The sequence below is a fragment of the Castor canadensis genome, chromosome 4 (assembly GCF_047511655.1).
Source record: "Castor canadensis chromosome 4, mCasCan1.hap1v2, whole genome shotgun sequence".
NCBI lineage: Eukaryota > Metazoa > Chordata > Mammalia > Rodentia > Castoridae > Castor > Castor canadensis.
The window spans coordinates 119,981,483-119,995,968 of NC_133389.1; the positions used below are offsets into that span (position 1 = coordinate 119,981,483).

General features: G+C 38.7%; 1 protein-coding gene across 3 annotated transcripts in view; it reads right to left on the minus strand.

The window, feature by feature from the left end:
- Ttc21b (tetratricopeptide repeat domain 21B) overlaps window positions 1-2,955 on the minus strand; it is a 79,001-nt gene extending 76,046 nt beyond the window's left edge. For 2 of the 3 annotated variants that reach the window (XM_074071007.1, XM_074071006.1), the window contains exons 1-2: window positions 2,857-2,892; window positions 2,469-2,543 (exon numbers count right to left, since the gene is read on the minus strand). In XM_074071007.1, the coding sequence (XP_073927108.1) occupies window positions 2,469-2,543; window positions 2,857-2,877 (96 nt within the window). In that variant the 5' untranslated portion in view covers window positions 2,878-2,892. Of the gene's footprint in view, window positions 1-2,468; window positions 2,544-2,856 lie in introns of all 3 variants that reach the window. The other variant, XM_020156911.2, reaches the window with a different exon arrangement.
- Between the last annotated feature and the right edge of the window lie 11,531 nt (window positions 2,956-14,486).

A 14,486-nucleotide genomic window follows, 5' to 3' on the forward strand; every position in this document is an offset into this window, starting at 1 on the left:
GTGAGAAACACAGGTGAAGCACTGGCTGACAGGATTTAAGTCTGAAGGGGTCTAGAAAGCTGTTTCTCAGGCTATCGTTTCTGGAGGGCTGCATCCATAACATTTTCCAGGTCACAGTTAGGCAGACATTCTCCGTAACCTTTACTCTGCTTCCCTCCTGTGGTCACTTCTCTCCATTTTGCTTTTTAGGCATGTTTCTGGGAAGTGTGATCCATATTCCATCTTCAAGGCACCCACAGTCCAGATCAGTAAAGTGTACTTTTCCTCCAGTGCTCTGTTCCCTAAGGTCATGATGGCCTCTTAGTTGGTCACTTTTAATATCATCTTATTTGACTTCTGTGGGGCGTTGACTATTACCTAGCAACTACAATCCTTCTGAAAGGTACAGTGTCATGAAAAGGACATGGACCTGGTTTTAAAATCTCACCTCAGTTTGCTCATTTGTAAAGTGCTAATAAAAAACCAAGTGTACAGATACAGGTAGTTGTGAGGCTTAATTACTTTAGCATAGTGTAAAATCCCTATTCTGAAAAAAATATGTTCCTCAGCTCCCCATACATTGATGAAATGAAAATGATTTGTGTAGCCAAGACCTCTCATCTAAGCTCCAGATTCATACTTTCATTTGCTACCTGCTGCTTAAACCAGGAACTCAATCATGAACCCTTCATGTATGTCCAGTCCTCCTAAGACTAACCAATCATTAACTTCTTCTACTTCTCCTGTTTACTTATTTTTCTACACATTTACTGCTACCTCCCTGGTTCAGTTGAAGTTGTTTAGTCTATTTTTCTATTGTTTTTTGAGATGGTCTCACTATGCAGTGCATGTTGGCCTGGAACTTGTGATGCTCCTGCTTCAGCCTCCTGAATACTAGGATTACAGGCAAGTGCTGTTACTACAGGTATGTACCACCAAACCAGAAATCAAACAAACATTTACAGTCCAGGCAGTGAGAATACAGAATGAATAAGACATGCTCCCTATCCTTGGAAAATCTCACTTTTCATATAATCCTGTAATCCAAAGACTAAACAAAATACAACACTAATGCAAGAAAGGAGCCTATAAATGTCTTTGGGAATATAGGATAACATTTAGTTTGGCAACTTAGAGTAGGTAAGGGGAGGGTGGAAAAGTAAAATGAAGGGAAAGTTTCCTAGGAAGGATTTTAAAGTTGACTTCTGAATGGCAAATACCTCACTCGCCCTCTCTATATAGCATCTTCCTATTCCCTTTAATGATTCTTGAGAAATGTGAAGGAGTTTGCAAGGCAGAGGAGCAGCAGCAAAGACATGGAGATAAGAGCTCAGAATGGCCCTTTGGGATGGAGGGGCTGGAAGTCATGCCATACACAGAGTAGAGAAGGGCAAGCTAAGCGGGCCACCTCTGGCTGTACCTGTTTTTATACAGCCTGTAAGCTAAGAGTGTTGTTTTCATTTTTGAATGGAAGGGGGGGGAAATAGCCACAAACTCAAAATTTTGACGGCAATAAAGTTTTATTGGAATGTATCCATGCTCATTCATTTAAGTATTATCTCTGGCTGCATGTAGATGTGACAGAGACCCATGACTCAGGAGGCCGAAAATATGTACTATCTGACCTTTTGCAGGAAAGTTTGCCATTCCTTGTTCTTAAGTACTGGATTGATGAGGGTGAAAAGTAAGGTAGGTTCAAGAAGGACCTCATTTTAAAGACTTGGAGCTGATCCTTTAGTCTCAGTGGTGAGGAGCTGCAAGTAGTTCTTAACATTAAAAAGTGCTTTTATTAAAGATCTCATTTGAGTGGTAATGTGAAGGATATGACGAAATAAATTAAAGGGATTGGGGGAAGCTTGAAAGATGTTAAAGTTTAGGCAAAAAAGCAAAACACTTCAAACTTTCCTAACCTCCTTCAAGGTCAAAGTGTCCTCCACTCACTTATCACCATCTCTAGAGATGAAATAGTATTTAACTGCTTATAGTCTTAACTCTTCCTATTTGAATATAAGCTCCAAGATTGGGAGAGTTTTGTTTTATTGTGGCAGAATCTTTGGTCCTTAGAATATGGCCAGAGGCACAGAAGGCAGTAGATAAAGATTTGTTGAATGCACAAGGTTTTTTTTTTTTCTCCTCAGCATTAGACTGTAAAATCTGTGGTTATTTAATCCTTTAATCTGTTCTGCTCATTACTTCTGACATGCAGGAAGAACTCCACAAATACTGGCTGAAATGAGTGAATCAATGAACAAATGAATGCAGAAGACCATTACCCACTCAGGAAACGTGTTTTATTTTCAAGCCTCGTGTCTTTGCTTTGGGTCATTTCTTAAGTGGACAGTCATTAGACAGTGAGTAGATGAATTAGTGATTAACAGAGGCCACCCTAAATAAAGACTCCTCCATTTTTAAGCCTTATGTCTTCAAATGGTTTCATATAACCGTTCCCTGCTCCTTTTACTGTCCAAAAGGAGGATCTGACTACTAACCTGCTTTACATTCTTCAAAATCGCACCTGAAGCCGGGTGTGGTGGTTCACGCCTGCAATCCCAGCACTGGGAGGGCTAAGGCAGGAAGATCACCAGTTCGAGGCCAGCCTGGGCTGCACAGCAAGACCCTAACTCACGGCTGGGGGCGCAGAATCGTGTTACCCAAGCTTTCCCAGAAGACGTGATAGTAAGTAAGGACAACGGGGTGGGGAAAGACCCTAACGGCGGCGCGGCGCCGGGACCAGGCGGGGCGCACGGAGGCCACGGGCCTCACGGCCAGGCCGCTGTTCCCCTGAGCAACCGCCTCGCGGGGTCCCCCCGAGCCCTGCACACACCCCCAGCCCCGGCACCCCGCAAAGCGCCCGCGCCGGTCCTCTCGCCCGCTCACCTTCAGCCCCTGCGCGTCCATAGCAGCCGCCCAGCGCCCGCCTCAGCCCCTCGGACCGCCGGGCTCAGGCCCTAACCCGCTGGCGCTCTGGACGCGGAGGGCGGGACAGAGGGGCGGGGCCTCTCTGCCATTGGTTGGCGCAGGCAGGGGGCGGGGCCTGGCAGCCGGCGTGCGGGGTCGCGCAGCGGGGACCCCGAGGGAGGGCTGCGAGGGCGACCCGGGGCCTAGCTGGAGAGAAGGGAGAGGCTGGGGCGGGGTGCGGGAGGGTGGCCCTGCGAACCGCCGCTAGGCAGGAAGGGCGCAGGAGGAGCCGGGTGCGCGGACCTGTGGATATGACATTAATAAGGAATAAAGAAGCTGGGAAAGAAAGGAAGAAGGACAGGTGTGTTTCCCGCCACTGGCAACAAAGTCTCCATTTTCTGGACGTTTAAGTGGAAGCGGATTTCCGCAATGCGGCTGGTGCAGGCTTGAACCGCGCAGGACAACTTTCACCTGCAGTAGAGCATGGTAGCCACAAGGTGGTGCAGAAGTTCCCCGTTAGTAGAAATGGGCTGCGCTCCTAGGATGGTTTGAAATCTTTGCAGGCATTGCTGCAGTCCTGTGTTTCTGATTAGAATGATTATTAAATCAGTCCATTTTTACATGAGAGGGACAAATGAGCTGAACGTGTGTAATGGATGTATTGGCTGGTGATATGGCTCAAGTGGTAGAGCACCTAACGAATTGAGTTCAAATCCCAGTACCACCAAAAGAAAAAAAAAAATCTGTATAACACCAAAGGCTCATGTGTTGAAGTCTTGGTCCCCAAATTTTGGATCTATTGGAGGTGGTGGAACCTTAGGGAGGCAGCGCCTTTTGGAAGGAAGTTGGATGATTGGGATCACCTTGAAGAAAATTTTGCGATCCTGGCCCTTTCCCCTTTTTCTGTTTGCTTCCTGGTTCCATGACGTGAGAAAGCCTCTGTAGGTGCTCCCGTGGTGTAATGTTTGTGTCTACCACAGACCCAAAGCAACAAGGCCAACTGCTTGAAACCTATAAACTTGTGAGCCTAAATAAACCTTTCCTTCTGGTAAGTTGTTTATCTCAGGTATTTGTTACAGAAACAGAAAGCTGAGTAACAGAAACTAACTTTTTTTTTCTTACAGCACTTTATATGATGTCAGTCTGTAGAGAAAATGTAGCTGTCACAGACTGTAAAGCAAAACAGTTTTCATACTTGTTTCCTTTTAAAGTGCATTCCACCCATTAAGGCAGGTGTCGTTTTCATGGGGATTGTTTTTAGCATTCATAGTCCAGCTAAACTAGTGGTAATGGGCAACTCACCTGCTGGTCTGATTTTCAAATCTGTGGGTTAGACTGCATTTGGTATGCAGCCAAGAAGGCCACAGGCCATCGTGCCCAGCAAAGTGTATAATCTTAAACTGTAAACTTTTGGTTCAGAAGGAAAAGTTCATCTGCAAGAAAATCTAAGGGTCACAGTTAAAGAACAGATGATCTGCACACCTTTATGAAATCTTTAAAGCCCAAACTTAGGCTAAGTCAGACCATATTAGTTTATCCCCTTGTAGAATTTCCTCCCCGGTATTGGATTCTAAGTTTAAATCATTTAGCATGAAACATCTTGCCTGACACTTCATGCGTGTTTGTTGGATTAAATCTCCTTTGAGATTTGCTTTGACACTCTTGGTGACTTGGTGTTCCCTAATAAGGTATCGTGGTAGAAGTTTCTAAAACATTCTGTCTTTCCTGAAATACTAGTATGTTCTTTAGCACAAACATTTTTACTGTTTGTAAACAGTCTGTAGCTTTTTCTTGGCTACAGACTTGAGTCTGTCATCCAAGACTCTTCACCTCTGTCTTGTCAAGACTTATCTCCTGCTACATGCCTCAAAAAGGCTTTATTCTAGACAAATAGGACAACAGTTCCTTCTTGGAGGAATGCTTTCCCCTCCTTTGTGCCAAGCTTTTTCTTTACTTCACAAACTACCCTCTCTTCAGAGAAATTGCAAATCCACTCACCATAACTGGATATGAGATGTAGCATGGTTTAGTGGCAGGAATCTGGTCTTCCCCATACCTAAGAGGGATCTCTTGTATATTATTTTCTTTGTGATTTGGGGAAGTAATTTTCTTGAGCCTCATTTTCCTTTTCTAATAAAGAAATAAAATGCATAACAGACATGAAAAGTTCTGGACATGTAAAAAACATTGTAGAGCTGCTAATTTCCATTAAACACATAGTGCTTTATAAGACTTACTATGGGTTTGAGGATGTAGCACAATGGTAGTGAACTGCCTAACTTGCATGAGGTTCAGTCCTCAGCACTGAAAAAATAAAAGTAAAAACTGTGCACGTGGCATATATTTGTTTGTTTATTTCTTGGTTTGCTTAATCTTCCCTGCTAGATGGTGAGCACCTTAAAGTCAGGCAGTATAGCATAGTGGCTAAGAGTTTGGTCCCTGGAGACAGGTCATATGCATTTTACATCTTACTGTCACCATTCACTAAGTGTTCACTTCTCTGTGCTTCAGCTGAAAAGAAAGGCTATTACCTCACAAAGTGTTAAAAGATTGAACTGTTTACCTTTTTTTTTTTTGTGACATTGACCAGGTTAGTCTAGAGCTCAAGGTCTCAGGTATTCCTCCCCATTCAGCTTCCTGAGTAGCTGGGACTACAGGTGTGCACCACCATACCTGGCTCAAATAGGTTAATAATGTAAGGCACAGAGCAATATTAGATTATGGTAAGCATTGAAAAGATGTTACTTTTAATATTTGCAGTCTCAATTGCTCCAAATATACAGCATGTTGATCCCATAAACACTTTGTAAACATTATAGCACTGATGTGTCCTTTTAATCATGTCTGTATTTAGTTTTCTTCTCAATTCTTACACTGATCTGTCTGTATCTGCATTTCATCATGTATTCAAGTTTAAAAAACAGATTGTTCTGGTGAAAGCAAAAGTAAAATGAACTTATAGAAAAGCAATTAAACTATGTGAAGAGGCTAAATGAAGAAAAATTATTCTAACAAGATCTGTTTGTACACAATTCTCTTGGCTGTGACTCCTTTTAGAAAAATATTTCTGTTCTCCTAGTATAAGGAGGACATCTTCCATGTAAAAGTTTTGGTCTCTTATTTTCAGGAAGAGAATGAGAAATTCAAATTACTCTTTTTTATCTGCTGGTGTTCAAGTTTCTTTATCTGAAAATGATCAGTGTGACAAAGTGGCATATTATGGAGTGGCATATTCTGTCATCCTTCATACCTCTTTGTGGCATGTTGTTCCAACTGGCTTGTCCTAAATACCTCCCATTCTAACAATTTGAATTATTTATTTTTAAGAAAGTAGGCAAGAAACTCTTCCAGGTATGTATCCCTTCATACTGATACATGCAATATTCTGTAGCTAGCAATGGGTCCCAGGCTCGATTCCCTTCAAGAAGACAGTCTTTCCCATCCCAACCTCTGCCTGGAGGCAGGTTATGTTTCTTCCAAAAGCTGAGATATTTTCCCTTGCCCCAAACGTCCAGACTTTCTCTATATTGAACTCCTGGTTTCTCACATGCCAGGTCCTCCTCATCAGCATTTCTGCTGTCTGAATCAGCTGAATAAAGCAGCTGAAGATTCTTATTCATAAGTCCATGTATATCTCAATTGTGATTGGTGGCAGTACATCTTTTCTTTAAACTTTTATTCTTGGAATTTTTAATCACATGGAAAAGTTGAAGGGTATAATAATCACCCTTCTAGTCACCACCAGAGAACATTTTTGAAATGCTATTTTATGTTGCTGTCTCTATTTTCCATTCTCAGTTTCAAGTACATAGCTGGATCATTAGTATTTTTGCAGCAGTGTAAGCAAAAGCATTTAGAACGAAGCTGCCCTACAAGGTAACTACTAGACATATGAGGCTGTTCAAATTGTTTAAATTTACATTAAAATTAGAAAACATTAAAAGCCAGTTGCACTACTGTATTAGTCCATTTACATTGCTGTCACAAGCTACTTCAGGTAACTCGTGTGTGAAGGAAGGAGATGTATTTAGCACACTATTTTGTTTACTGACAATCCGAGATTGGGAAGATGAGAACTCTGATGATAAACAGTGCTAACACTCATTTCATATTTTTTCAGAAGTTGGTAGTACAGGTAACATGAAGTCCATTTGAATGTAGAATGGTGATTGTCAGAGGCCGAAGCTGTAGGGAGGGAATAGAGAGAGGCTGGATAATGATACCAAAATGCAGTTAGATAAATTAATAAACTCTATTCTACAACATAGTGGAGTGACTCTCATACGAATCTATTTTATATGTTATGAATTATTGGAATAAAGGAGTTCGTAGCCTCCAAGCACAAGGCAATGATAAGGAGATGGAAATCTGAATTACCCTGATTTTATCCTTACACATTGAATACATGTAAATGGAATACCATACTGTACCTCATCAATATGTAGAATTAGTAACTCCCCATTTCTGAACACCATGTAAGCCTCTTGGGTTCTGGTTGAGTCTTGGGAGAGAAAGGGAGAAAGGGTGTCATGATACTGAGTGAGAATTATTTTCCTGAGACAGATGCTGCTGTCCACACCTGTAATTCCAGCCACTTGGGAGGCTGAAGCTAGAGGACCACTTGAGCTCATGAGTTTAAGACCATACTGGGCAACATAGTGAGAGACCCCATCTAAAAATTTCTTTCTACCAATCCAGTGAGATCAATGCTCAGTTTTAGACTAAATTAAATTAACAAGAAGAAAAGGAAATAAGTATTTATTGGATTGTGAATTTTAAGTCAAAATTTCAAATCCATTTACAAGCAATGGAAATCGTCTTTGGAAATCATTTTAAACACAACATACAAATATTATTTACCTAAGAAAATAGTGTACATGTTTTTGGCCACTGGGGGACATTGTTGTTCCATGCATAGGACAAAAAAAGGTTCCAAAGCAGTGGTTCTCAAACTTGAGCACAACAGAATGACCTCTCCTGCACAGACTCTAAATCAGTGGGGATGAGGAGACAAAGATAACGATTTCTGCCACATTTGCAAGTGATGCTCATGCTGCTGGTCTGGGAACTCCCACTTTGAGAGCCACTATTTTAGAAAAATTAAAATATGCCATTAAGACTATTCCTTGACCAAATTCTCTTCATTATAAGGGTATTATAATGTAGGTAAACATCAGTCTTGGTGCTTATACTAACAATTGATCTTTATCTAGCATAAGAATTTCTCATGTGTAAGAAATATAGAAAGTCATGATTTCTGCATAGTTGAAGAGAAGATGTATGAGGATGGGCATCCAATCATTTAAGACTAAAACCTTTGATGACTTCTGAGACCTAAATTAGCTGGTCCCCCAGCTACAAATGTAGGAAAAGCTCTCAAGATGTCTAAATATGGCAGGAAAGAGAATAAATAATTCATTTCCAAATAGTAATTCAGACAATATCAAGGAGATTATATTTCCAGGGTAATCTAGAGTTTGATTCCATTTCAGGTATAATTAGAGAGTGAGACTTGAATTTGCTAATGCCACTCAGCCTCACAGAGCAGAGTAGAAAAAAAAAGCCATCTTCTAAGAACTTGACGTTCTATAATATTGGCATCTTTTCTCTCCCAACAATTATACCAAAATCAACATAATGAGAGCAGTTATTTCTTCTCAAGAGAAATCCTTAGTATATTGTCTTAAAAGTCTATAAAACTAATGTATGGTTTACTTGAATTGGCATATTAATTATACTAGTTTTGTACTGTAAGAAATTGGTTTTATTCTCAGAAAAAATAATATTTTCAAATTATAATGAACCATGAAAATTCATATCTTCTAAACTCTTCTTCTCTAAGGAACTTCAAGGGATTGAATAAATGTTTTCAATAGAATGTTATGTGTAGCATCAACTCATAAAAATATGAAACAAGTTTAGTAGTGTTTAGCATTAGGCTTCTCATTTTCCACTATATAAATTTTTTGTTCTTGATTTTTTTTTTACAACAATCCTGTTTCACTGTTGTGTTTAAGAAAATAGAGATGATTTCTATGTTACAGTTATCTGTTGCAATCTCTATTAGTGTTTTAAAATAAAAACCCTGTTACTGTATGTAACTACTTTTAAGTATAATTATGCATAGGTGATTAACTTAAATTGTGTTTCTTATTTATCAATTCAGAGGATAAGTAGGAACTGAGTAGCATCAAATGTACCAATAGTATTTGCCATATGTATAGATCAAATGTTTATGTCTTTCTAAAATTCATACATTAAAATTCTAATCCCCAGTGTAGTGGTATCTGAAGATGGGACCTTTGGGTGGTGATTAGGTCAGGATAGCAGAGAGCTCATGAATGACATTAGTGTCCATATAAAAGACTCCTGGAAATCTTTTTTATCCCCTCCATTATGTGAGGGTCTGGTAAGATGATGGCTATGTGTGAATGAGGAAGGAAGCACTTGCCAGTTATCAGATCTTCAGGAGCTTTGATCACACACTTCTAGCTTCCAGAACAAGAAGAAATAAATTTCTGGTTTCTATAAGCCACACAGTCTGTGTGTTCTTTTATAACCTGCATTAAATAAAACAGAAATTGGTACCAACAGGTGGAGGTGCTCATAAAATAAATGTCTAAATATGTGAAAGTAGCTATGGAACTTAATAGTGGGTGGAGGCTGAAAGAGTTTGAGTTGCATGTTAGAAAAAGCCTGTATACCTATGAATGGATTTTTAAGGGGGATTCTGGTGAGGACCTAGAAAGAAAAGAAGAGAGCTGTAGAGAAAGCCTCAGTTTTCCTAGAGTACACTTAAATAATCCTGAGCAGAATGCTGGTAGAAATATGAATAGTGAAGGCCATCCTGATGAGATCTCAGATGGAAATGAGGAACATGCTATTGGACACTGGAGGAAAGGTGGTTCTTGTTATAAAATGGCAAACAATTTGGTTGGATTGTGTTCATGTCTGAGTGTTTAGTGGAAGGTAGAACTTACAACTTATGAAATCAGATATTGGCTAAGGAAATCTGTAAGGGTTGAAAGAGCAACATAGACCTCATGCTTAGTGATAATAAAATTTGAGATGAGAGAAGTGATGTAAAGATGGAATTGTTGAGCAGAAAAGGAACCAGAACTTGAAAATTTGGAAAATTCTTAGCCTATCCATATTAAAAATAATGAGAAAGCCTGCCTATTCAGGAGCACATTCTAAGGACATGGTCAAGTAATCATTAGACAAGGAAACTAGAATGGTATGAACCATGAACTTAACCAGACACCCTATCAGGAAAACTAACAGTTTGAACTGAAGAGGAAGGAGATGGGAAGAAGCACAGAGAAGCACAGAAGCTTCTTAGCTCTCATATAACAGAGCTATTTGGCTGTGAACATGTACCATTCTTCAAGATGAGAAGAATGACTTCAAAGGCAATTCAGAGATCATTAGAGTTTAGACTTTAGTTTCTAAAGTGGGGAACATTGCCTTCCTCTCAACACACAAGATATCCACCACCAAACACCATGGGGCTGGGGCTGCTCCCTCTGATCCTGAAGGTTAGACTTCTATCCCATTAGATCAAAAGACCAAAGTCGATTCTTCTCAAGCATTAAGTTAATGTTACTTGCCCTGAAAGATGTTGGACTTGCTCAAGACCTGTCACCCTTTCTTCTTATTTCTCTCTTTTTGAATGGTAACATTTCTCCTACACTTGCATCACCATTGTGTTTTGGAAGTACATAGCATGCTTCATTTCATAGGCTCACAGTTGGAGAAGAGTTTGCATCACAGTGGATCCTACCTTGAGTCTCACCTGCATCTGGTTTTGATGATATTTAACATGAGACTTTGTTATTTAGAATTTAAAATTGATATTGGAATGAGTTAAAATTTGGGGGGCTGTTGGGATGGAATTATTTTGAATGTGAAGAACATGAATTTGAGTGTGTGCAGAATGTTACAAACTAGTTGTTTATATCCACACCCCCAAGATTCATACCTTGAAATCTTAACCCCCAAGTGAGGGCATGTGAAGGTAAGAATTTGGCAGAACCCTCATGAATGAGATTAATGCCATCATGAAAGAGACCTAGAGAGCTTTTTCTGCCATGTGATGACACAGTGAGAAGATGGCTGCCTATGAACAAGAAAGTGGGTCCTCACTAGATAGCTAATCTGCTATAGTCTAAAGTTCAGACTTCCAGCACCCACATTGTGAGAAATAAGTTTCTGTTATTTCCCTGAATTTCATAGAGATTTTTTTTTTCAGGACAGTTTGCAATTTCAATTCAAAATGGAGGTTGTCCATTTAAAAAACTCAACTTTTGATGTAGTGCCATGCCAAGCACTATTGTGTAACATGACAGATAAACATGGTTCCTGCCCTCACAGATGTTATGGTTGCAGAACTATTACTTCTAGAAGAGATGTTGGATGATGAAAAAGTAAAGGGTTATTTTATGATGGCCTCTGCTCCAAGGAGAAGCACCTACATCTAACCCACTACTTAATATAAATGGAAAATATGAGTACTTTCCACCTAGTAAATCCACTTCAAGAATTTATCCAACAGAATTTATTATAGATTGCATAACAATTCAGGAACAAAAATAGTCACTGCACCCTATGAGCTATGGAACAAAACTGAAAAAATCAAAATATTCATCAATAAATGACTGGTTGATTAATGGAACATTTTGTATCATTTAAACAGAATGAAGTTGACTTACATGTGCCACATGGAAAACTATTCAAGATCTATTAATTCAAAAGCCAAAATGCAGGACTGCATACAAAATATTATACTATTTATAATATAAATGAATGAGTTTTCACCTATATAAAACAATGTCTGGACAGTTATTTAGGACAGCATTCTAAGTGGTATAATAGTAATTTGTATTTTTCTGTACTGTTTTAGTTTTTCTTAAGTAATAGACATGTAAGGGTGGGGAAGGGGGATAGGGTGGAGAAATGACCCAAACAATGTATGCACATGTGAATAAATGAATGAAAGAAAGTAATAGACATGTATTATGTTTATGGCCCAACTAAGAAAATCATAACTTAATAAGATCTGACCCATAGATCTATGAATGCTGGCTCATTACCAATTATTATTGTTTAGTTTTTAGGTTTATCATGTTATTCTGGTAAAAAAAAATGGGGTCTATATTCTTAAAATATTAGTCATTGGCCTAGGTGTTATCTTTCCTCTGTGGTCTCTTTGGAGTTGGTAATATATATCACAAATGACCACCAGCTACAGGGGACAGTTCAGATGTCCTGCACGTCCATGTTCCACATGGTGACTGCTCTACCCAGTGCTTAGCTGGGTGTTTAGCTGTTTCCCTCAGAGCAGGAATTTTGCAAAGTTCTGTATGAGATCATTGTGTCCCTGGTGTTATAGCACATTTTCTTTTGGTAAGTCCAAAGCCTGTATGTTGAGCAAAAAACAATTCTGTTATACTTACTGAGAAGTCTGTGAACACACAACAATATTATAGTGATGTCAGGGCATGCTGACTATCAATTAAGTACTGCAATCATCTATTGATGAGTTCCTGAAGGAACTCCCCACCATAAAGTCAGGTTTCTCAGACTTGTCTGCTCAGAAGAGTCTTGGGAAAACTTGTTTTAACTTTCTCCTGTCTAGCTCTGTTAGCAAAGCTCAACAGATAAACGAAGTCCTTCCTGGGAATTCTAATTTCCAGGAATTCTAGGAATTACTGTGAGGTGAGAATTGGAACTATATTTTTAGCTATTGTCCTAGTAAATTTTATAATTGATGAGTTAAAAATATTCCCCTAATGCTACTGAAAAGTGAGAGAGGCTATATAGTATGTTAGAGACTTGGTACCCACATATCAAAGTTATCTTGGTATTGATTTGGACATTTAAGTTATGGTCCAAGGAGAAAGCTATGGAAACATCTAGGTTTTGGTGTGGGGAAAGGGAATTGTCATAATGTTCTAAGACATATCTGCCTAGATATGTACTAAATTTTATACCACTAATGCCTTGTGAGTTTTGTTTTAGGAAGTCATAGCGTATATTTGTGTGTATACATATATACATCATAATAGGACAACCTTGTGTATGAATAATGTTGTTCCTCATTTTTCTGAGACATATTTCCATGTATTTTAACCATTCTCCTTCCCAATCCTATTGTCCTCTTCTTTATATATTTGCATACTTACAACTTTATACTTTATAAATTTTGCACTAGTATTTCACCTATTTCAAGTTATCAGTCAGTATAACTCAACAGACATTTTCCCTCAGGTGGAGCAAATGGCTGCATTTACGACCAAGACCAATCAAAGGCAAAATTTGTTTGTCTTAGAAATATTTGTTTCCTATGACTGCAAGAAATACTGCTGAACAAGAAATTTCTTCACCATCCTTGATGAAAGATGAACATTAATAATGCAGATAAGACTGAGGCCAAGTAATGTTGAAGCGAAAACAAGATCTAGAAGTCCTAATTCCTTTTAGAAGAATAAAATTTAAATGCCGAGCTCAATAGTTCCACCATAGCAAAGAAAGAGGTATTATACAACTCTTAAGTTCCACAGAGTTAGGAATAAATTCACGAACTCATATTTTGAAACTACTGATGGAGATGTCTGCTTTACCTCTGCAAATATGTATATCTACATCTATACCTTCTAGGTAAAAAGTAGTGTATATTCATACATCCTCATTTGATAGTTGTTATATAAATATATATATAGCCAGTATTTTATAACATACCAGTCAATTTTCATTTGCAACTTTTGTAATGTTTTATTACTTTACACATGTTGCATTTAATGACATCTATGATATAGTATGTAAATAAAGGAAAAAGATCTTAGAGGGGCAAAGAAGTTAATTGTATAGAGCAAAATTAGTCAACTTGCTCATTTACTAAACAACTACTGAGAACCTTCTGTCTGCACAGCACTATAGAGAATCATCTGTGCCCATCAGGCACCAGTGGTGCATTGTAGTCTCATGACAGAGTGTAAGATGAGGATGATATGAGGACATTTGCATTCCAAATGACACATAAAGGTAGGCTAAGTGCTAACATGGGTATGTAATGTAACTTCAAGTGTCCTACTATGCCAAAAAGAGTTATGACTTACGCCTTTTATTTTTACAGAATTATTACTGTTGGCCTTCTTTCTCAAAGGTGCTGTTTTCACATATACTTAAAATTCCACAAAAATTCAGAGGAGAGAAAAATGCTTTTCCAATAATAAGAAACAAAGAGGCTGTTACTAAATACTGAAGGATGATCTTAGTTTCATTGGGTAAAAACGAGATGATGAAGATATTTGGGATTATTTCTTGAAAGTATTCTCCCAGTAATTTCTTAAATTATCTTGCTGCTTTCTATTTCCTTTGCCTGAAAGTTAAAACCTGTTCACACCACACCTATCTTCACAACTTTTAGAAACTTCTAAATGGGTCCTCATCACCAAAGCTCTCACTATGCATTTAAGGTCCTTTTATATGTGGTTTCTGCTTGTCTCTCAGTCCCTGAAAGTATTTACTTTTTATTTTAGCAAATATTGAATGGTTGCAAATGCTCTGAACATGTCAGCCTATTTCTCAGTTTTATATGTGTCTTTGAT